Raw genomic sequence first — 23685 nt, forward strand, 5'->3', positions numbered from 1 at the left:
GAGCTGAGTGGGCTCAGCAGCCACCGACCGAAGGCGGCATTTGTCACCTCTGATTTCTACAGCAGCAGAAGAGAACAGCGCACAGAACAGAATGAGCCCGTGCAGCAGGCCAGCCCACAGGACCCCTCAGAGGGGCCTGACAGGAGAGGAGGCAGGATCCCTGGAGAGATGCTGGGGAGGAAGCAGAACTGAGCCTGGAGCTGTGGCCTTTGACCCCAAGCCTTAGAGCTTTCCAGCTTCCCGTGCTCAGGGCAAGAGAGGGTAGTCTTTGAACTGGGAAAGCTCTTGAATGTCAAGGTCACCGCAGTGGTGTCCACCTGTTTCAGGTGACAAATCACTCACTGGACTGCTGGGCCAGCATGCTACCCAACAAGACCGAAAGAGGGCATGGCAGGTGGGAGGTAGGACAAGGCCGCTGGCTGCAGGCAATCCAGCCTCCACAGCCATGAGGCCTGGGTGGATACAGCAAGGTCCAGCGCAGCTCGGCCCAGGGAAATCAGGAACCAGGGTGTGGCCTGGAGGAGGTACTCAGGGTGCCGGTCATGGGCCACGATGGCTGAGGCGTAGAGGAGGCCAGCCAGAGCTGACAGGAACCGAGTCCACAGGTGAATGTAGGAGAATGACTTCCCCCGACACTGCAGAGAGAGGAGGGACTGGTCAGGAGGACACTGGACCCTGAGACCCCCGCTCTCGACGGCAGATGGTGAGCCCTCTACAAGTGGCCGCTCACAAAGGGTGCTCCACCTGCTAGGCATCTAGCTACTCTGCAAGCTGCTGCCTTTGCCTGACAACCTCCTACTCTTTCCTCAGAATCTGACTTCATCTTAACCCTGGAAACCTTCCTTACTGTTTCCACCCTATGGGGCACCGGTTCTCTTCTGGACCGTGTCACACCAGGCAAGTCCCTCGGACATGGAGGGATGCAAGACTTTACACATTCAGAGTGCTCCTGGGGGCAGACCAGCCACCCTCCCATTTCAATGCTCAGCTCCTGCCAGTGGGAGGGAACGCGGGAATGCCGGCTGAGGAAAATGAGGGAGCCCAAGTTATAACAGAGCCACGGCCCAGCTTGTCCCCTGGGGAACCACACCAAACAGGGGGATCAAGGGAATGAGAGATGACATTCTGAAAGTCGTGAAGCCAAGGGGACACTCTGGGAGAACGAACAGTGAAGATATTGGCTTACCAAACAGGGACATATGCGACATTTATGTAAGGAGTCTCTGTAGGTATACAGTCGCTTTAGAGCCAGTGGCTCAGCAGGTAAAGACACCTGCTGCTGACAGCTTAGGCTGGATCCCTGGAACCCACATCGTAGGAAGAAAGAAGCGACTCCCGCAAGCTGTTTTGTGTTCACAACACCTGAGCCAGGGTACACACGTGCCAAACCTCCAACCCCCAGATAAATAAACACTTAAAAAGTCACTTTACATATAAATTTATACATGCATACAGAAGACTACATACTAAACCGCAAATATATTAAAGTTTATGTCTATGCTGATTTCCTTGTTAGGTGACGATATTTAGAACTATTTAGGTCGACTAAGGGATGGAACAAATTTCAGGAGAAAGGTGTATTTTAGCTGACTTTTCTCTCATTTTTGTTTGAAATCTCCCAAAGAAGGCTCAGATGAGCTGGGAGGCAGCTCAGTGGTAGAATGATTGCCTAGAACACATGAGGTCCTGGGTCAAAAGCTCAGCACTGCACAGACAAACAGAAACTGCCAGGAGGACACACGGGCTGTATCTCAGCCAGTTCTCTTCCCGGCCTCTCTTCTGGCTGCCATCTGCGGAAGGCCAGTGAATAGAGAGGCCCAGCCAAGCACCCATCTGTGGAGTCCCTGGGTGTGAGGGTGGGCCTGGTCCCTGGCCCCATAGCCTAATGGTAATGATGCCCTTTTGTATGGTTCCTTCCCACAACACCCTGGGTGTTTCTCGGAGCCGTTAAGGGTCTGTAAGGTCCCCAGCCTGACCACCCCACTGGAGTTCCCAGGGGACTAGAACAGGTAGTCATGATACTGCCCTTGGTCCCTGGAAGGTCTCCCTACCTTGTGATGGCCCACCCCCTTCCTGGAGACTCTCACAGGCGGCAGCAGTCAGTCTGGGAAGCTCTGGAGCCAGGACTCCCGGACTCCAAGGCCTCGAGGCACAGCTGGAGTCTTTATGCACACAGTTCCGATCCGCCTGCCTCCACACCCTGCTCTTCTGGACTAAAGCATGGCGCTGCCAGCAAAGTGGCTCTCGTCAGACCAAAAGACAGGCCCATTTCACTCTCGGGTGTCAGGGCCCAAGCTGGTACTGCCACAGAGGCAGAAACATGACAGCAGGATCTTCCACAGAGAAAACCTGGCAGGGTGGTTTCTACACCAGTCCCAAAGCTCACTCAGGCACTGCCCTGTGTGGCGGCTTTTCCATGCCCTCTGCCATGGACAGACAGCCCCTTCTTGGTGTCTGCCTCCACTGGCCCCCCTTGCCTTTGAAAACCACTAAACTGTAATGGTTTCTACCCGCACTCAGTCAGCACAGGGGCCTTTGCCTGTTCCCCAAACCAAACACTGTTTCCATTGTTTGGAGAGCAGGGAGTCCCCTCACTGTCCCATCTGAGTCTCCACAGGACTGAGAGCTCCCCAAAGACAAATCCTATTTGACCTCAACAGGCCTGGCCGATAAATCTTCCCACGGCCCAGACGTTTGGAAATTCTGCCAATGCTGTGTTGAACTTCCGTGCCTTCCTTGTGTTGTTGTGAGACTCTAATCTGTCCCACCCCTGAGACCTTTTCCTGCTCTACTTTCCTGGGCTACAGGAAGTAGGGAGAAGCAACTCAGACTTCCTGGAAGGTTTCTGTAGGTCCCAGGACTCCACTGTTCAGCCATGGCCCTTCAGACGCACATGGACACATGTGCACACACATACACACACACCCCTACGCACACAGACACACATGCATGCACACACACCTATGCACACGGACACACATGCACGCACACACACACCTACGCACATGGACACATGTGCACACACATACACACACACCCCTACGCACACAGACACACATGCATGCACACACACCTATGCACACGGACACACATGCACGCACACACACACCTACGCACATGGACACATGTGCACACACACACATACACACCCCACTGCCGTCACACTCTAGTTCCTCAGAAAAACGTAAGCACAAGTGTGCCCCACACAGGATCTCCCGATGCCCCGAGACTGGTCACATGACCCAGAACCCCAGCCCCCGCCCCAGGCTCACGATATTGGAGAATGGTGGGATCCGGGATGCCCAGGAGCCAAAAGCAGCGATGCCACCCAGCAGGTAGCCGAAGACTTCTGGGTTTTCCTGCAAGAATGGATGTGTAGAGACTGTATTTATGCCCCAAGTGGCAATAAACCCAATATTATATCTTCTGCTTTTAGAAAGTCTCTCCTTCCAGTGGCAAGAGCCCTCACCCTCTCCCGGGGAGGCACCAAGTAGATGCACAAGGAGGGAAGTGACCTGTACCACCCCATTTTCCTATGCTCAGCCTTACCTGTAGCAGGCTTCCCAGCAGCCTCCGCTGTGGCCCTCGGACTGGGGCTGAAGCCTTGGGCACAGCAGCCCAGATCGCCCAGCCTGGACCCAGGCACAGAGGCAGAGCCAGGGCAAACACACTGGCTCTCAGATGCCTTCTTCTCTTCCTCTCTCTGCTGCTCCGACCTGCAGGAAACACCAGAACCCCCACCCCCTCCATGATGCTCCTGGACCATTGAATTCACCAGATGGCTGGTGTGGGAGGAGCTGGGGTAGACTCTACCTCTGCTCCTGTGTCTTGCTATGGCAGACCGTGACCCCCTTCAAATCCCTGGAGTCAAGTTCTCTTCCAGAAACTGCCTCTACCCACAGTGCCTACTGCTTGTCTTCCTCGGAGGGAATCTGAGGTATCCATGAATGCTGGTATCTATGCAGATAGTCGCAACTCTCCTAGAACAGCATCCCAGTGACCATGTCCCGACAGTCGCAACTCTCCTAGAAGAGCATCCCAGTGACCATGTCCCGACAGTCACACTCCTTCTAGAACAGCATCCCAGTGACCACGTCCCTACAGTCACAACTCTCCTAGAACAACATCCCAGTGACCACGTCCCTACAATCACACCCCTCCTAGAACAGCATCCCAGTGACCATGTCCCAACAGTCGCAACTCTCCTAGAACAGCATCCCAGTGACCATGTCCCTACAATGACACCCCTCCTAGAACAGCATCCCAGTGACCACGTCCCTACAGTCACACCCCTCCTAGAACAACATCCCAGTGACCATGTCCCAACCACTCGTCACTGGCGCAGGTGAGTAAGAGACTGTGTGTCAAGCCACCTCCTCCAATGAGAGGACATTTGTGGAACATGCGACACACACTCTTCTGGGCATTTTAAAGAATATTTTTCTTCTGAACTACATGGACTGGGTTGACCCACTCATGTGACCATCCTGCCTTTGGACAAGAGTCTAAGATCACCTCTCTCTTCTCAGGAACCCCAGTCCTACGTACTCAGGGCTGTTCACCCCATCTTGGTCCCTCTAGCCCTGCTCTTGCTGAAGTGATCCATGCCTGTTTCTGCCATCAATTTCCAGAAACTGTGTGGCTTGGCTTGGTCAGCCAGGCTTGCACATTGTCCCCTGAAGCCATGTGCCATCACTGCTCCTGGCCTTGGCCCACTGTGTGATGGAGGTGGGTCTTGTATCTTATCTGTTGCTTTCGTTGGTTAATAATAAAGAAACTGCCTTGGCCCTCATAGGACAGAAAATTAGGTAGGTGGAGTAAACAGAAGAGAAAGCTGGGAGAAAGAAGCTTAGTGAGGAGTCGCCATGATTCTCCCGCTCCAGACAGATGCAGGTTAAGATCTTCCCTGGTAAGCCAGCTCGTGGGCTACACAGAATATTAGAAATGGGTTAGAACAATATGTAAGAGCTAGCCAATAATAAACTGGAACTAGCCGGGCCAGGCAGTGTTTGAAAGAATACAGTTTCCGTGTAATTATTTCTGGGCATAAACTAGCCATGCAGGCGGCCGGGTGCCGGGGACGCAGCCTTGCCGCTCCTAATGCAACAACTGTGGTCTGCTTGCCTGTGCCTGCCACCAGTCCCGGTGTCACCTGCTTTCCCACAGGTCTGTCCCCTAGGCGCCAGCTACAATGACCCTTCTCACCTGGCCGAGGTCAGGGACCTTGTTCCTCTGTCTGGCTCAGGGTGTGGTAAGGAACAGGTACTGAGCGAATGGACAAACAGAAGAAGAATGTAGGCAGATGGGATGGCTGCGTACGCACACTCACCAGACTTCGACTTAGATTTGGATCCACAGATTGGGAAGAGGATGGACACAAAGTTCCCAAAGTCGACAACTGCTAGGTAGGCGCCCGTGAACACCTGGAAGCAGATGGAGAGGGAGTCTGGTCAATCCAGAGTCATCCTGCAGACACCACAGCACGACCACCCTGGGATCCCCTCCACCACGTGGGTTACACTGGGCCATATCTGTGGCATGGGTAGCTTTTGCTGTGGAGCTATATACCAGACATGGAAACTCTCTAAGCCTCAGTTTCCCCATCTGTAAAATCGGCGTATAACCAGGCCTCCCTCAATGACTGCCATGTAGGTTTCTGGAGACAATTCATGGCAAGTATTTGGACTGGGACTCAGAGAAAGTCAACGATACCAGAGCCAAGACCATCACCAGTGGAAAGAGTGTATATTGTGGCTTTGAAATCCTGGCCCAGGTATGCATTAAAGGGTGGCCTTAGAGAAGCGTCTCTGTGCCTCAGTTTCCACATCTGTAGCAGATGAATGATTTTGGGACCCATATCATTGGACAGCTTTGGGACTATATGAATTAACACACAAGGGAACCTTAGCACCAAGATGCAGTTAAATATTTAACAAACTCCAGCCAGCCATCCCTTTTGGGCACAAGCAGAACCTCATTCTATCCCACAAGCCAACAGGGAGTCTGGTCCAAAGCCATCAGGGTATTGTCCTCAGCAGCTCAACCCTCCAAGCCAGTGTCCTGACCACTAGACTGTTCTTCTTTATTTCTGCCTAGGTGGCCACAAAGATCAAATCCTGAGTTCCTTGCAGTGGGGCTCAAAAAATATTTCTTGGGAAGTATGTTTAGGGCTAGAAGCCTTTATCTGAGGTCCTACACTTTGGGGAAACCAGAAGCTGCTTTTCCCTGTCCCAAATCCTACATCACCGCCTGGGGAAGGACTCAGCTGCCACTGCCAGGTCTCAGCCCAGCTGACAGTAGTAACAATGAGAACTAGTTGAGCATCCACTATGAGCTGTGTACAGCGACAACACAGCACTGAGCAAGTCCCTGCTCTGGTGACAGTAGCTCATTGTGGTGACTGGAATGAGGGTGACCTCCACAGACTCCTAGCTTAGAATCCCTGGTCCCCAGTTGGTGGAACTGTTTGGGAAGGATTAGGAGATGTGGCCTTGTTAGGGGAGGTGTGTCACTGGGGGGGGGGAGTTCAAAAGAATGATGCCCTTCCCACTGTCTCTGTCTTCTACTTGAAGATCAAGATGTGAGCTCTCAGCTGTTCCTGCCACCATGCCTCTGCGCTGCTATCGTGAACCCTACACCCTCTAAAACCATAAGCTCCATTAAGTGCTTTCTTTCATATATGGCCTGGGTCATGGCCTTTTGTCGCAGCAATTGGAAGCTAAGACATGCAACTAAGAAAGCACAGCAGGAGAAGGGAGTTCGGAGCACTTGTGGGAGAGATGTGCCGCAATTTTAAACAGGGGAGGCCTTCTTTGAGTTTATTTTTTATGTGTGTGTGTGTGTGTGTGCGTGTGTGTGTGTGTGTGTGTGTGCGTGTGTGTGTGTGTGTGTGCGCATGCCACATGTGTACAGGCACACTAGGAGCCATGGGATCCCCTGGAACTAGAGCTCACATGGGTGTAGGTTTCCTGGCACAGGTACTGGGGACCAAACTCCAATCCTCTGGAAGAGCATTGTGTGCTCTTACTCACGGGGACATCGCTGCAGCCCCAGGAAGCTTTGCTTTAGAAGGTGTTTTTGAACAAATGTTTGAGGTGCTTGAGGGAGGTGATGATACACGGGGGGGGGGGGGGCTTGAGAAAACAGAAAAGACAAGGCACGGGTTCCGAGAGGAAACTTCTCTGTAGGCTGAGGGGAAAGACAGAGGCCTGTGTGGCTGCCACAGAGAAACAGAAGCCATGCTTGTGATGGACATACCTGGATCGTGAGCTGTCTGGCCAGAATGGCCCCCACCGTGTCACACAGACTGGTCAGGAGGCAGAAGGCAGCACACAGTGTTGACTGGTCCCGGCCACATTTTTTTGTGCATCTCAGGTAGAGAATCCTGGGGTGGGAGGGGTGTGAACAGAACACAGGGGTTGTGATTTGGAGGCGAGGCCAGAAACAACACCTTAGAAAAGGCAGCTATGACCTCTGGTCTGTGAAGCATCGGCTCCCCCCATGCCCTGGGGTATCACATGTTTCTGGATTCAGTCTACAGGTGGGGAAGAAAAGACCAGAAGGAGAACCACAAGGCCATGCCGGGAAACTGGAGCTCTCATTGTAGAGATACTGTCTTCTTCTACAGAAGCGGGAGACCAGCTGGGCAAGGGGGATGTAGCTCAGATTCTTCCAAGCCTCAGGACCTGTGGTCCTGGCACTGGGGAAGCAGAGGCAGGGGGTTTCAAGTTCGAGGCCAGCTTGCACTACATAGTAGGTCTTATCTTTAAGAAAAGATATGGGAATCCTCCAAATCAGGCTGGGTCAACGGACCGACAGCCCCCCCCCCCCACAAGCTAGCTGTTGGGTTTTATTTCCTGAAAGGGAAACAAAACAGGTTCTAAAAGTCACCCCCACAACACAACACAACACACACACACACACACACACACACACACGCCACAGCTAACTATAGCGATAATTGCCTAAATTTAAAAGCCAATTTGCGTCTTTGAAGTTAGAGTGAAATCTATCCAGTCCATCTGTGCAGTGGGTGGCAGGCTCTGCCAGCGGAGCAATTTGTGCATATTCATAAGGCTGGGAAAACAAATCGGAGTGGCAGCACGGTGCTCTGGGCCCCTCGCCCTAGCTCTCCAAATCGCTGGCTTTTCTCCCTTTAGCCCTCCCCCCACCTTCCTCACACCTGGGCCATACAGAGGGCAGGGCAGACTAGCAGAGGCTGGAACTTCTCTGGCAAGATCATCAGTGCTGTCTCCACCACACGGAGGTTCAGGTGTCTCCCTGCTGGTTATTTTATTTTATTTATTTTATAGAGAAATGGGCTGGGAGCAGCTCTGGCTTCATTCACTCAGACAGGGTGGTTGGTGTTTACTAAACTAATTAGGGTCTGAGCATTGGTCCCAAGGAACATAGTTACAGAAGGAAGGCTGTTACCCAACACCCTAAACATTTCTGGGTCTTCAGCCCCAAGCCTGAAGCTCAGAGTGTTATTACTAGAAGCCCTGGTTCCAGGGGCAAGCGTGCCTAACCGTGTTGGCGGCACAGGGGGTGCTGAGGAACAAAGGAGACAGTGGCGTGACAAAGGAGATGGTGCCGCAGCATCCTCTTCCTTTGCACCCTCGACTCAGAGAGCTCAGTCCCGGAAGCCTGCCTGTGCGACAGGCAGGACTATTGTCCCCTCGGTAAGCAGGCTCCTCATCCGAAAGGGCGCTAACAGAACCCGCCTTAGGGGCTGGGGCAGGCAGGGACCAAGGGCGTGAAGACATGCACCCAGGCCGGAGTGTCTTTCCTGGACTCCAACCACTAGGTGGTGGGGCTGCAGACTCCGTGAACCACCATGGAAAGTCTGAGTGGCAGTCACCTGAGCGCTAAGTGAGCTGGTGACAGAAGTGGGGACAGGGGGATGACACACCCTCTCCATCCTGCCTGGGTATACTTGGGTGGCACCACCCTGGAAACTACCTCTGGATTTCCGTGCAAGGGACAGGGTGGCTGAAGACCAAGAGGCTTCACTCTCAGAACTCAGGGGACAGGGACTACCTGGCCAAACTACTTCAAGGCAGACAAAAGCAAAAATTGTGGCCGGAGTCAGATCGCCTCTGCCACACCTCTTTCCAGCTTTGGGTAAATTAAAACTAGAAAACATATTGAGGCTTACTAGAGTCCCTAAGGGTGGGCGGCAGATTCAGAGTGGTAGTGGAGTTTAATGAGCACTTACTAAGTCCTTCGCCTGCCGTACCTCATTTAATACTCGCATCCACTCTATGAGGCATAGACTCATTATTCACAGGAGGTCTAAAGGCTCACACCTTGCCCTCGCTCCCCGCCTGACAGCAAGGAAAGGCTGACAACAGAAGCCAATCAAAGCCGCAGCCACTGCACCACCCAGCCTCCTGCCGCTGGCTCACAGCCCAGCTTCCCCGTGCTCGGAATTCAGAAGGCACCGCACTTCAGTCCATAGAGCAATGTCAGATCTGACCCCGGACTTGAGCTGTCTCCCTTTGCGCCCCTGCCCCTAGGAGTCCTAGAGGAGCCGAGGCGAGTGGCGCCCAATCTCCCCCGCGGGTGGCCCGCCACCCCTCGCGCGGGTCCCAGCCCCATTACAGCGCGTGGGCGGCGATCCAGCAGCAGGCGGCGCAGATCCACAGGCCGAAGGAGATGCAGACACGGCGGTGGGCGAAGCAGCGGTCCAGGTAGTCCCAGTTCCAGAGCGGGGACGCGGCGCCAGCCCCCTCCTCCATGGCCCGGCCGAGCGTCCCGCCGACCCCGGGAAAGTTCCGGGACCGCGCGGCTCCCCAGCCTCGCCTATTGTCGGGGTCTGCGGGGCGCAGGCCGCCCCCTAGCGGTGGAGCCGCGCGCAGCTGCCGCACAAAGGAGAACCCCGCCAGCACCCGGTCCCTTAGGGCGGTCACCCCGGTTGCCAAACCCGACAATACTCTGGCGCTGCCAAGCGCTTGTGGTGGTGGTGGTGGGGAGGGAACTCCGAGGCGCGAGGTCACCGGTTCGAAAGGTGCAATACCGAAAGGTGGGTAGGGGACCGAGGGGGCCAGATCGCCCCCTCTTCCTCCTCTCTCTGCTGAAACTGTCAAGGGCAAGCCTTGCGCCACCCAGCCTCCCTAGACCAGCCAGGGAGGGGTTAATTTGGGAACGTGCCGCTCCCATCCAGCCGCAGTGCACACACAATTAGGCAAACGAATGTTTTTCTTTAAAACAAACCATTAGAATATTTTCAAAGTGTCTTTTCTGGCTTCGGCAAGTTCGCTTAAAGCACAGCACGACTGTCACCTCACTTTTTAGTTCCTTTCGAGGCAGGATTTTGCCTCGTGACCCAGACTAGCCTGGAGCTCACTGTGTAGCCTCCAACTCAAAGACCTCCTGCTTCAGCCTCCCCGGATGCTGGAGTTACAGCATATCCACAGTGATGACCACTGTTAAGCCGAAATGAGATGTCGCTAGGGTCTCCGTGTCTCCTCCAGTTCCGTATTTTGACACTTAATCACAAAGCACACGAGTGGTGGTGGTGGCACAGACCTTTAATCCCAGCACTTGGGATGCAGAGGCAGGAGGATCTCTGAATTCGAGGACAGCCTAGTTCTAGGACAGCCAGGGCTATACAGAGTAACCTTGTCTGGTGCTGGTCGGTGGGGGCTCCACCCTTAACTCTCTGGGGAGCCAGAGACCCCTATTCACTGTCCCTTTAAAGTAGGAACTGTCCTCATGTCACCGTCATATCAGCAGCAAGGCAGGGACGCCTGACGCTTTCGGCGCCACATCCTTACACACTACTGTTTCTGTTTCTGCTGTGGAGACAGGATTGTATGCTGAGCAGGTTACCCCCAGCTTGTTAACTTTAGATCCCTCTGTCTCCATCTCCCAAGTGCTGGGGTTACAGGCCTGCCTGTGATACCACATCTGGCCCCACGTCTGTTTTTCTCCTTTTTCCAGCTTCCCTCAGGCTTAGCATGCCTTTCTAAGGCTGGACCAAATGTAGAAAAATTAATTTAGTTATTGTCTATGTGCGTACATAGATCTAAGTAGGAGAGTCACCCCGAGATGTGTGGTTGCACAGAGCTGTAATTCTGGCACTCAGAAGGCCGAGGCAGGAGGAGCAAAGATCCAGGTCAGTTTGGGCTATATAGCAAAACTCTGTCAGAGGCGGGTGGGAGGGGAAAGGAGAGGGAACTATGAATCATTCGGCCTGTCAAAAAAAAAAAAAAAAAAAAAAAAAAAAAAAAAAAAAAAAAAAAAAAACAAAAAAAAAAAAAAAAAAAAAAAAAAAAAAAAAAAAAAAAAAAAAAAAAAGCATACCAGGCCAGTGAGATAGGTCACCAGTTGAAAGAGTTTGCTGCCAAGCTTGAAGACCTGAGTTCAATCCATCGAATGGAAGGGGCAAATGGGCTGTGAGAGTTTGCTAGGAAAGGCCCACATAGACTCATGGTCCATAGAGAATGGTACTATGGGGGGGGGGTGGCCTAGCTGGAGTAGGTGTGGCCTTGTTGGAGGAAATGTGTCACTGTGGGGGCAGGTTTTGAAGTCTCATATGCTCAAGCTACACCCAGTGTGGCACACAGTCTCCTTCTGCTGCCTGTAGATCAAAGTGTAGAACTCTCAACTCCTCCAACATGTCTGCCTGCATGTCGTCATGCTTCCTGCCATGGGGATGATGGACTAAACCTCTGAGCTGTAAGCCAGTGCCAATTAAATGTTTTCCTTTATGAGAGCTGCTGTGGTCATGTTGTCTCTTTACATCAGTAGAAACTGTAACTAAGACGCTGACCCTGCAAGCTGTCCTCTAAGTTCCATATTTGAATGTGTTCGCGTGCACATGCATGTGAATACACACACACACACACACACACACACACACACACACACACGATCAGCACATGGACCTGACATCTTAGACTGGAATTTACCCTCTGCTCCCTACAGCCTGACTTGGAACAGAAGGTGCACTTGTATGGGTTTCGACTTAAAAGTGAGGTGTAATCCCAGCACTCGGGAGACAGAGGCAGGTGGATCGCTGAGTTCGAGGCCAGCCTGGTCTACAAGAGCTAGTTCCAGGACAGGACAGGGCTGTGACATAGAGAAACCCTGTCTTGAAAAACAAAAAAATCAGAAAACCAAAAGTGAGGCGGTGGCACCTGCCTTAGTGTTCCCGTCACACTAGAGTCCTGCGGTTCAAGCAGTGACACATGCTGGGGGGGGGGGGGATCGCTTATTGTCATCCTAAGGATGCTGGGCTCAAAGACAGTGAAGAAGACTGTCCACTAACGGCAGGGAGACCATGGCTCAGCTCTTGGTCCTTTTCTCTTCCCCGTTACCCCTGTTCCTGCATCTCTTACAAGCTCTTCTCTTGTCAAACCTCCCTAGCAAGCCCAATTTTTATTTATTTATGTTTTTTGAGCCAGAGCCTCACTAAGCAGGTTGGGCTAACCTGGAACTTGCTATATAGATCAGGCTGGCCTTGAGCTCACAGAGTTCTTAAATCCTCAATGCTGGGATTTAAGATGTGCACCTGTCTCTGCCTCCTCAATGCTAGAAGTTAAGATATGCACCCAAACTGACTTTTTGCTTGTTTTGGGGACAAGGTCTTACTATGCAGCCCAGGCTGGCTGGCAACTCCACTAGGATTGTAGGCGTGGGCACCACGCTGGGCTCTTCCGTGAGTTGGGACTCCACCGTGCTTTTCTCTGCGAGTGGCTTTGTAATTTACTCATCTCTTTGCTGCACAGGCTTTCTGTTTCTTCCCGACTCAGCCTTAGCAGGTTGCAATTGTGTAGTGTGTTTCTTTCCTCTGGGCTATTGGCCTCTCTCTCATTCTTTAGATTCGCAGGCTCAGCTCTCTATTCGCTACTTCCAGTTGGGTCTAATTGAACAGTCATGGCCAAAGTCTTGGTTTTTCCTCCCCAAGTTCCAGCACTTGGTGTCCACTGAAGTAAAAACACCACAGTGGTAGAACACAGGCCGACCACCTCACGCTTTTGGCCCAGGGTCCCAGAACCAGCCCTGTAAAGACCCGCAGAAACAAGAAGAGAATGGCTTCCTGAGAAAGACAAACAGTGGAGGTGTGGTGCTCCAGGGGACAAGACAGTGACAGCCCACAGCCTGGAGAGGGTCTGTGCCTGAGGGGAACACCTCCTGCTGTTTAGACCCTTTCTACCTCATCCCTCCCTGGAAGCTCCTCCACGCTTCCTGTTTCCTTTACCAGGCCACTCAGAGTCCCGCAGCTGCCCGCGAGTTTAGACCTTGTTTTTGGGCCCCGGTTCAGACTCTGCTGAAAGGAAAACCCAAGCGCCTGCCTGGACCTCTTGTCTTGCTGGGCAGTGGGCCACCTCGCTTCTCCCAGGCATTTCCTGCTGGCAGTAGCGGTGCAGCCGCAGGCATTGTCCTGCGAAGAAGGAAGGGCTGAGCCTGGGCCTCCCGCAGCAGCTTTCCTTTCGGTGAGGGCGCAGGGCCGAGGCAAGGGGTTTCCTGACCACCTCATACAAAAGGGCAGCCTGAAGAGGAAGGGCTGTGGTTGCGAGCAGCCTTCTGTGATCAGGCAGGGTCAAAACACCCCCTCCACACCCACAGCCAACCCGTAGGTCTCGTCCCTGCTAGAGAGGCACGGGCACCGACAGATGCCTTCCGAAGCAATAACTCCGATCCTTCTTTCCATGACGTCATTTTCTAGAGTCAGGGACTTGAGCTTGATGTCTTCCTGCCTCAGCCTCCCAAATGCTGGGATTTCAGATGTGCGGCCACCACACCAGGCCTTCTGGTGTAATCACGTCTGCTTTTGAAGATGTTTCCTGAGATCTTCTAGTGGTTTATATATCCTTTTACATTCTCTTTCTCGCTCTTTCTGGAAAAGTTCTGATCTTTAGGAAAGGTAAAAGAACGCCAGCTAGCATTGCCAGTTGATAATACTGCACCACATGTGCTCAGCTCTCTCGTTCTAACCTACTTGAAATTTCAGATATCAGGACACTTCACCTCAGATTTTGGTGTCTCCAAGGACACACCCTTTCTCTCTTTTTTGAATATTCTATGGATTTAAGATCTCTCTCTCTTTCCCTCTCTCTCGACAGGGTTTCTCCTGGACCTCACTCTGTAGACCAGGCTGAACTCACAGAGATCCATCTGCCTCTGCCTCCCGAGTGCTGGGATCAAAGTTGTGTGCCACCACCACCTGGCTAAGACTCTTTGAAAAGTTCAGTGTGAACCAACACCTGTAGTTCAAGCATGTGGGAGACTGAGACAAGATGACCCCCACAAGTCTGAGGCCATCCTGGGCTACAGGGAGTGTTCTAGCCACTTCCATTCCACAATACAGCAATGCCACCAAAAATGAAAACTTGCTCACTTATTTTAATAATGCATGGTTTTCCTAGCACAAGACTCAGTAGCTGAGCTGTACATCCTTTAGTCCAGGTCTCTTGTATTGTGTCCAAGCTTGGACTGTAAAATGGTTTCCTCGTGGGCCCGGTGAGGCCAGACAGTTTGTAAAGATAGACTGTGGCGGTGTGCGCTCCTGTCGCACGCATCAAGAGCTGCCGTTTCCCTTCTCTTGTTTTAGGTGACACCAGCCATCTCTCCACCACAGGTGTGATTTCTTCACTAAGTAAGTGAATAGTTTAAAACCCCATGAGGGCCAGTGAGATGGCTCAGTGGAGAAAGGCCCCTGACACCAATCCTGACAATCTGAGTTCAATCCCCAGGTCCCACGCGGTGGAAGGCGATAACTGAATGCCCCAAATTGTCCTCTGACCTCCACATGCTCACCATGGTATGTGTGTCACCCATCCTAATACACACGCTGAATAAATGTAAGAGAGAGGAAGAGAGAGAAAATACAATCACACTACTCCAGTTCCCCAGGAATCTTTGGTTTCAGCATCCACTGACAACCTGGCCTTGGATCTGTGCTATCATTGGTGATTGTGTCGATTTCAGTGTCTTAGTTAGGGTTTTATTGCTGTAAATAGAAGCCATGACCATGCAATGCTTATAAAAGAAAGCATTTACGAGTGGCCCGAGCTCCTTGCCGCTACACCCCGGACTGGAAGAGCCTGGACTCTCGGCCACTGCCGACATGGTTTGACGAGGCCCAGTTCGGGGTCTTTGTGCACTGGGGCGTCTTCTCGGTGCCGGCATGGGGCAGCGAGTGGTACTGGCAAGGCGGGCAGCTGCCGGCCTATGAGCTCTTCATGAAAGAAAACTACCCGCCCGGCTTCAGCTACGCCGACTTCGGACCGCAGCTCACGGCGCGTTTCTTCCAGTCCGACCAGTGGGCCGAACTCTTCCAGGCTGCCGGGGCCAAGTATGTGGTTCTGACCACAAAGCATCACGAAGGCTTCACAAACTGGCCAAGTCCCGTGTCCTGGAACTGGAACTCTAAGGAAGTGGGGCCCCATCGCGATTTGGTGGGCGAGTTGGGAGCTGCTGTTCGGAAGAGGAACATACGCTACGGCCTGTACCACTCGCTCTTGGAGTGGTTCCATCCACTCTATCTACTCGACAAGAAAAATGGTTTCAGGACTCAGTGTTTTGTCAGCGCGAAAACAATGCCGGAGCTGTATGACCTTGTTAACAGCTACAGGCCCGACCTGATCTGGTCTGATGGGGAACTCCACAGCTTTCCTTGCTTGGCTCTATAATGATAGCCCTGTCAAGGACCAGGTGGTAGTGAGTGACCGGTGGGGTCAGAACTGCTCCCCGCCATCATGGAGGCTACTACCACTGTCAGGATAAACACAGGCCGCAGAGCTTGCCGGACCACAAGTGGGAGATGTGCACCAGCATCAACAGGGTGTCCTGGGGCTATCGCCGTGACATGACCATGTCCACCATTGCCAGTGAGAAGGAAATCATTGAGGAATTGGTTCAGACAGTCAGTTTGGGAGGCAACTATCTTCTCAACGTTGGACCACCTAAAGATGGACTGGTGGTTCCCATCTTCCAAGAAAGGCTTCTCGCTGTGGGCAAGTGGCTGCAGATCAATGGGGAGGCCATCTATGCCTCCCAGCCCTGGAGAGTGCAGTCTGAAGAGAACACAACAGTTGTGTGGTACACCACCAAAGACTCGGCTGTTTATGCCACCTTTCTGTACTGGCCAGAAAATGGAATCATAAACCTCAAATCTCCCAAAACGACCTCAGCCACAAAGATAACAATGCTAGGGATGGAAGAATATTTGACCTGGACCCAGGATCCCCAGGAGGGGGTCCTCATCACTCTGCCCCCATTGCCACCTACGGCTCTCCCGGTGGAGTTCGCCTGGACTCTAAAGCTGACGAGCGTGAAGCGATGGTCGGAGTTCAAGGGCAGAAGGCCCTATGCGGGGCTGCTTGCCTTTCTCTTACCAGCAGTGCAATAAAGTAGCTTCCCTCTCCCACCCACCACCCCTCAAAAAAGAAAGCATTTACTTGGGGCTGGCTTACAGTTCAGAGGTTTAGTCCACTGTTCCTATGGCGGGGAGCATGGTGGCATGCAGGCAGATGTGGTGCTGGAGAGAGCAGCTGAGAGTTCTACGTCTGGATCTGCAGGGAGCAGGAAGAGAGAGAGACACTGGGCCTGGCTTGAGCTTCTGAAACCGCAAAGCCCACCTCCAGTGACACACTTTCTTCTACAGGAGGAAACCGATACTTGGTACGGTAAACCTGGTCAAATGCCCATGGAAGGGGAAGTCGTTGAAACAGCATTAAACTGCCTCTTAAATGTTTATCCCAGCCTTAACCAGAGTAGTCTCCAGCGAAAGGGTAGTGCATGAGGAGCCTCATGGCACACAAGGTGCTTCTCATAAGTGACAGAGTAAGTCCTCAGCTCTATGCAAGGCATTTGATCCCATTTCCTGTAAGACTCGGGGAACACTGTGGGAGACAGGGGGGCTGTCCTCCTTCTGTAAGAGACAGAAGACAAGGAGAAGGACTCAAAATGTCAGTTCTGGGAAAGACACAGTCATTGCAACCGTTGTTATGCCCGAGTTTCTGGTCCCCAAATGAATTTGCAGAGCTGAATTTCTGATGCATCAGGGTTTTTAATAATATTCAAACTCGAGTTTGGACTAACACCTTTCCAGCACCCCAGCATGGTGGGTGCAGAAAGTGTGGCATGGATCCCTGGGAGGAGAGAACTTTTAAAGGGGAAATACCATAATCAGGGGAGTTCATGTCCTGTCATCTTGGGATTGGGTAAGGAGGGCATAGGGTAAGGTAGTTTCTGAACCCAATGGTCAGTTTTTGGGCCTGAAAACCTAAGAAAGAGCCATTAATAACTGACAAGGTATCTTCAAGAACAGGATGCCTCCCAAGAACATCTGGATCTCATTAAATTTTATGGCCCTGCTCCCTGTCTTCTGAATTGGCTATTTTTAGGGTATCTGTTCCAATTCCTGCTATGGCAGCACATTTCTGGATCTGAGATCGCCCACCCCCCAGCTCACTATATGGCTTAAGGTGAAGCTCCTTCTTTAAAATGGGGTTTGCAAAGTCAGGTCCTCACAACGTGAACTCAGAGCAGCTTCATATGCCTACATGGGGTTCACACAAGAATGGCCCATCAACAGCCGGTTTGGATGGATGAGCCCCGGCCCTCCCTGCTAAACTATCGCTACTGATGGATTAAGGGAGTGAGGGAGCCATTGTCTCTAGTCGTATAAACACTGACCCAAACAGGCTCCAATGCACAGGTCACACAGAGCCTGGTAAAATAAAATGGGTCACATAACCAGCTATAAAAGCCGTGACTCAGAGAAAGGAATGGTAACAGAGGTTATGGATAGGAGGGAGAGAAGAGAGGCAAAGAGAAGTCATCAGATTGTGTCTTAGTCAAGTTTGAAGTTATAAAAAAAAAAACCAAGTTAATAAAAGAATGAGAAAAAAAAAAAAACTAGAAATGGTGCTGGGTTTGGGCCGATAGGGACAGTTTGGCAGAGAAATAGCAAGAAAATGCAAATAGTGGTCAAGTGTAATGTAAAGCTGAAGTCTGCGACCATCTTACCTGCTGGGAAGGGATCGCCCCCCTCCCTGGTTTTTTTGAGACAGGGCTTTTCTGTAGCTTTGGAGTCTGTCCCAGAACTAGCTATTGTAGACCAGGCTGGCCTCAAACTCACAGAGATCCACCTGTGTTGGGATTAAAGGCGTGTGCCACCACCACCCGGCTACTTTCTACCTCTTATGTGTGGATAAAGATGTGTGCTCTCAGCTGTTCCTGCAGACATGCCTTGGCTCCAACCGTCATAGACTCTAACCCTCTGAAACTATAAGCCTAATTAAATGCTTTCTCTTATAAGCTGCCTTGGCCATGTTGTTTTGTCACAGCGATAGAAAAGTAACTAAGACACCAGCCAATAGGGCAGCCAGTGCTATAGATGGCTAGTTATACCAAAGACACTTATGTACAAACAAAAATTCAGTTCCTCAGCCATACTGGTCATCCCTCAGTACTGAATAGTCACCATGACTACAGCAACCTTGGTCAGCAGAGGTCACAGGATATATCCTTACGGCAGGAGGGTCATGTGGATGGTGCTCTATTTCAATTGGGAAACCCGAGTCTGAACATGTACAATACTGTAGAACGATGAGAATGAATGATCTAGTTATCACGTGTACTATGGACGACTCCACAATGTTGTGTTACAGGATTCAGACTCCCAAGAGTACATACTACAGACTTGTTTCCCCTACAATACAAAGGCAGAGGAACGGTCAGAACAGAAAGGCTGTTGCCTTCGCAAGGAGCAGCTAAACGGAAGCAAAAGAAAGGGGGGGGACTTTGGGGTGTGGGTTGGCTTGGCGTCATGATTTAGGGTGCTGTTTATCTGTACACTGTGGCTTGTGCACCTTCTGTAGACATACTTCAGCAGAACCGTGAAGATCCAGTTTAGGGCATGAAGGCATGGCTGAGGCTAAGAGCACTGTCTGCTCTTCTAGAGGACTGGGGTTCAATCCTCAGCTCCCACCTGGCAGCTCAGCCCTCTGTGAATCCAGTTCTAGGAGATTCAGTGCCCTCTTCTGGCCTCCAGGGCACCTGGCATACAAATGGTGTACAGACATATTTGTAAGGCATATTACTCACACATATAAAATATATAAAATAAGGATAGCTCTCAAAAAAATAAAAATAAAAAAATCCAGTCTACCATGAACCACACTTTCCGTGGGTATTGTCATCTGCCACACGGCCCTCCCTTTGCACAGGGAGCGAGGGAAGGAAACTCTTCCCTTAGTGTCTTCCACTCTTAACTGGCAACAACACGCTGAACACACCATGTGGCAAATGCACACTAGTGAGATTTTTGAATAATTTTTCCTCACTTTCAAACTAAACAAGAGAAAACCCTGTTAAAGTCCCAGGTTAAAGTAGATTTCTGGCTTGTTGGCAATTTTTCTAGTTTATCCACCCCTCCCTCCAAAAAAACCCAGACATATGTGGCTATTGGCTTCTTGGGAAGAACAACTTCCTTCTAATTTCCTGAAAGTAAACAGAGGACAGCTGTATAGCGGGTTTCCATTCATAAAATGCTGGAAAGTGATGGTGAGGCTAATTCATAAAGCCAGACCACAACCTCCACACGGACCGACATCCAAGCATCCTGCAAAGAAGCCTTAATGAGATGCATTCAGAAACAAAGGTCAAAATGGGAATTCCCCTGTCGGGATGCCCCAGCTCAGGCTCCTCAGACTCCTAGCGAGGACTTCCGCTCCATTTCCTCACTGTGGAGGTAAGTACTGGAAGCGAAGGAAGTGGAGAAGTACCGGGAAAGGAGGAAAGCTTTGCAGGGTGAGCAGCGAGATGCCTCCAGCTCGTGGGCAGCTGGCCGGGCTACTTCACTAGCATCTTTTGAAGAACGTATAGGATGAACCCACGGTGTGACAGGGAAGCCAAGGTGCCAGCCATGGAGTCCATGGAGTTCATGGGGATGCCCAGAACAGGCAGCCTGTACACAACAGATGAAAAAGACTAATGGTTGCTTAGGACAAGGAGGAGGGATCCGGAATAAGTTTTGGTTAGGGGTTGGTTCTATTGCTGTGATAAAACACCATGACCAAAGGCAACTTGAGGAAGAAGGGGTTTATTTTGCTTATACTTCCACACCACAGCCCATCGTCGAAAGAAGTCAGGGCAGGAACCTGGAGGCAGGAACTGAAGCAGAGGCCGTAGAGGGATGCTGTTTATTGTCTTGCTCAGTCTGTGGTTTTGTGTGTGTATATGTGAGTGTGTTTATAGCACCCAGGACCACAGCCCAAGGGTGGTACTGCCCACAGTAGCCTGGTCCCTTCCATATCAATCAAGAAAATGCACCACAAGCTTGTGTAATCTGGAGGGAGCATTTTCTCAATCGAGCTTCCCTCTTCCAAACAGACTCCAGCTGGTTGGTCAAGGTGACAAAAAACTAGCCAGTACAGTAGATGGGGACTGATGGCTTCTTGGGTTGGGCTCTTTATTGGGGGTGGGAGGATAAAAGTGTTCTAAAACTTACTATAGTTGCACAACCCTAAATAAGCTAAACCTTTGGGTTGTGTGCTTCTTACCAGTAAACTGCATGCTGTAGAAGTTTCTCTGTCCCTATAGGCTTTTTCCATTGGTATCCATTTCTGTCTGTCCTTCAGCAGTTGGCCCAGGGTTTTCATGTTCTGACTCTTGTTCCCCTTCTAAACAACCAAGTATGGGGGTTTAGGCATGTAATCCCAGGACTCAGGAGGCAGGAGAATTGCCATGAATTTGAGGCCAGCCAGGGCTCTACACAGGAGCTGCAACGACACAAGTCTGAACTATAGAGTAAGACTGTCTCATGAGGTATGTTCCATCCAGGAGATGGATACCATAACTTTGGTTTGGGCTTAAGTCCACTTGAGTTTTGAGAAGAATTAATTTTACCCATTACTGCTTTCTTTGAGATGGGGTCATGTTAAGCTACCCGGAATTCATCATTCTCCTGCCTCAGCCTTCTGAGAACTGGGATTACAGGCACATACATATTTTTCACTTATTTCTAAGTAGCTGAGATACATTGAGTCTCTGCTCCTCCTGCCTCCGTGGGTGGATTCCAAGCATGACCTACTTATGGCTAGTTCTTTATTATTTAAATGAATACAATACACTTCATTGTTCCCTCATATACACGGTTACCTTACTTTACATTCCTAGAATCCCTTTAGGACGCCAAGGCTCCCCGTGATCTGGCTATAGCTAACCTCCAGATGAGTTCCTGTTCGCATGGCTTTCCAACTTTTGTTTCTTTGTTATTGTTCATCTTTTGTTTTTCTATATCCTGACTCAGCTTTCCCTCCACTCCTCCTCTTTCTCTTCAGAGAAGGGCAGACCTTCCATGGATATCAGCTAGCCATGGTATATCAAAGGAGACTAGGCACCTCGCCTCCTATTAAGGCTGGACTAGGCAATCCAGGAGGGAAGGGTCCCAAAAGCAGGTAACAGAGTAAGACAGCCCCTGTTCCCTCTGTTAGGAGTCCCACAAGACCAAGCTACACAACTGTAACAATATGCAGGGAGTCGAGGTCTGTCGCACGCAGGCTCCCTCGTTGGTTCAGTCTCTGTGAGCTCCTATGAGCCTGTTAGTTGATTCTGTGAGTTTTCTTGGGGTGTGCTTGGCCCCACTGGCTCCTACAATCCTTCCTCCCCTAACTTTGGTTTCTTTATGGATTGTTTTCCTGCTACAAGGCAGCTCAGCTCGTTGATAAATATTTGCTAACTGTAGTTTCTTACTGGGTGTGGTGCTCACACCTGTAAGTCCAGCTCTTAGGAGACTGAGGTGGGGATGGCCTGAGTGTGAGTATGCTCCAGGCACTCGACAGGGACAGTGAGGGGACGAAGAAAAGTCAGATACACAGACACACACAAGAACTGGAGTCAGGTGAGTGGAACTTGCTGATGGAAAAACCACAGCACCCTCGAAGCTCATCCTGAGACAGGGTTATTGCAGAGCTGAACGAGGAGGCGGGGTTTAGGGTATATAGCAGGATCAAGGACACAGGTGTAGCTAGCCTCTGGAGGAGTAATCTTTGGACCATAAACTGTTCAGAGGGAGAAAGCTACTATGGATATTTTCTACATCAACATCTACACACAGGCCAGAAGGAAAACCTCTGCATTTCCCCTCGGGGTGAGGCCCAGGGGCTGGTCCTTGATATGGCTATGCCCACTACACAACATACATTCACTCACTCAGGGCTTTCTCTGCTTCCTAGAGGTGACCCTAAGAGGTGGTTTGAATGAAAAGGGCTCCATAGGCTCACATATTTGAATGCTTGGTCCCCCGTTGGTAGAACGGTTTGGAAAGGAGCACGTGTGTCACTGGGGGTGGGATCTGAGGTTTCTAAAGCCCACTTCATTCCCAGTCAGCTCTTTCTGCCTGTGAACCATATCCATGGATTGTGCCTGGTACCCATCAAGGCCAGAAGAGGTTGTTGGATCCCCTGAAACTGGAGTTATAGATGGTCGTGAGCAGCCATCTGGGTGCTAGGAACCAAACTTGGGTCCTCAGGAAGAGCAACCAGGGCTAGTAACTGCTGGGCCATCTCTCCAGACCCTCCCCTAGTCATATTTTGGCAAATTAAAATTATAACATGAAATGTATGAATGGCAGCTTACTTATTTAAGCCAATAAAAATATCAATTAGTGGAAAATTAATTTTAATAACTTTTCAAAATCAAAGTTAATATGCATTTGTATGTATGTTTACACACACATCCATCAGTCTTCTACAGGACACTTCAGGGGGCACCTCGGTGACTACTACAGCCACAGTCGGTGCTTCCAAAGGCTGTCAGTTGTCAAGACTTCCGGTGCAATCCACAGTGCCAGTGTCTGGAGAGCCCCATGCGCAGCAGTTGATCTAGTCCTTGTCCACCTGCCCAGTACAGACGCCATTTCTGTAGAGCCAGTTCACATATCCAGGTGCTTGTAGAGCCTACGACTTTTCTCTTTTTTATTTCTGTTGCCATGTTTTTTCCAGGGCTTCCCAGTCACGTTCTCAGCACTCACAGCAGCTGCGGTCAGCGGGCCACTCCCAGGTTTGTAGCCCATCACAGCCTGGACCCCTCTGGTCAGTGCTCTGACATTCTCCTGTGGGGAAACACGGGAGACATGAGCAGGCTTCTCAGGAGCAGGGGCAAGTCACTCAGCGCATGGCTCTCCTCCGGCTCCTGCCTCACTCCCTGCCCTCACGCTAGGCCTCCCAGCACCCCTCTTAGCTCACCTCTTTCCCACCCTTCCTTGCTGAGTGTTTAGTCCAGTAGCTTCCAATGTCATCGAAAACCATCCAAACTATTTCCTATTCAAACTATTTACTGGGAATTTCTACTTTTTTTTTTTCTTTTTTGAGTCAGGGTCTTATGTGTAGTCCAAGCAAATCTTGAATTCTCGGTTCTCTGCCTTTGGAGCACTGGGATTTTAGGTGTACCCCAACATAGAGCTTGAAGCTCCAGGGATGTCAAGTGCTTCAGCTCACACTAGACACTGACACTCTTATTTGTAATATGAATAAAAATTATAAAGTAATATCCCAGGACTGACACACACAGTAAAATATTACTCTTAGGGGTGAAGATTTAGATATAGACAATAATTTAACGTGAAAATAGATCTTTTTTTTACATAATGCAACTTTCAGCTTTCTCATGCAATGCCTTCAGAAATCTCTGCAGACTGAATGTCCTGTAGGACACTTGTGGACATTG

The 23685-nt window shown here is 50.9% G+C and overlaps 3 protein-coding genes across 3 annotated transcripts in view; 1 reads left to right on the forward strand and 2 right to left on the reverse strand.

Moving 5' to 3' along the window:
- Positions 1-10875, reverse strand: part of Tmem44 (transmembrane protein 44) — a 33821-nt gene extending 22946 nt beyond the window's left edge. The window contains exons 1-6 of the mRNA XM_050159909.1: positions 9604-10875; positions 7258-7384; positions 5330-5423; positions 3550-3716; positions 3273-3359; positions 465-635 (exon numbers count right to left, since the gene is read on the reverse strand). Of these exons, the coding sequence (XP_050015866.1) occupies positions 465-635; positions 3273-3359; positions 3550-3716; positions 5330-5423; positions 7258-7384; positions 9604-9740 (783 nt within the window). The 5' untranslated portion in view covers positions 9741-10875. The remainder of the gene's footprint in view (positions 1-464; positions 636-3272; positions 3360-3549; positions 3717-5329; positions 5424-7257; positions 7385-9603) is intronic.
- LOC126512194 (tissue alpha-L-fucosidase-like) lies at positions 9739-16360 on the forward strand. Its single transcript, XM_050159833.1, is given in 6 exon segments — positions 9739-10024; positions 12993-13067; positions 13327-13582; positions 14999-15607; positions 15609-15699; positions 15701-16360. Coding segments are annotated over 6 exon segments (1977 nt in total).
- Positions 16361-22621: 6261 nt separating this feature from the next.
- Lsg1 (large 60S subunit nuclear export GTPase 1) overlaps positions 22622-23685 on the reverse strand; it is a 28673-nt gene continuing 27609 nt past the window's right edge. The window contains exon 14 of the mRNA XM_050159880.1: positions 22622-23071. Coding sequence (XP_050015837.1) covers positions 22892-23071 — 180 coding nt within the window. The 3' untranslated portion in view covers positions 22622-22891. The remainder of the gene's footprint in view (positions 23072-23685) is intronic.

Source organism: Alexandromys fortis, unplaced genomic scaffold (genome assembly GCF_014885135.2).
Source record: "Alexandromys fortis isolate MF-2015 unplaced genomic scaffold, M_Fortis_MF-2015_v1.1 scaffold_119, whole genome shotgun sequence".
NCBI classification, from domain to species: domain Eukaryota; kingdom Metazoa; phylum Chordata; class Mammalia; order Rodentia; family Cricetidae; genus Alexandromys; species Alexandromys fortis.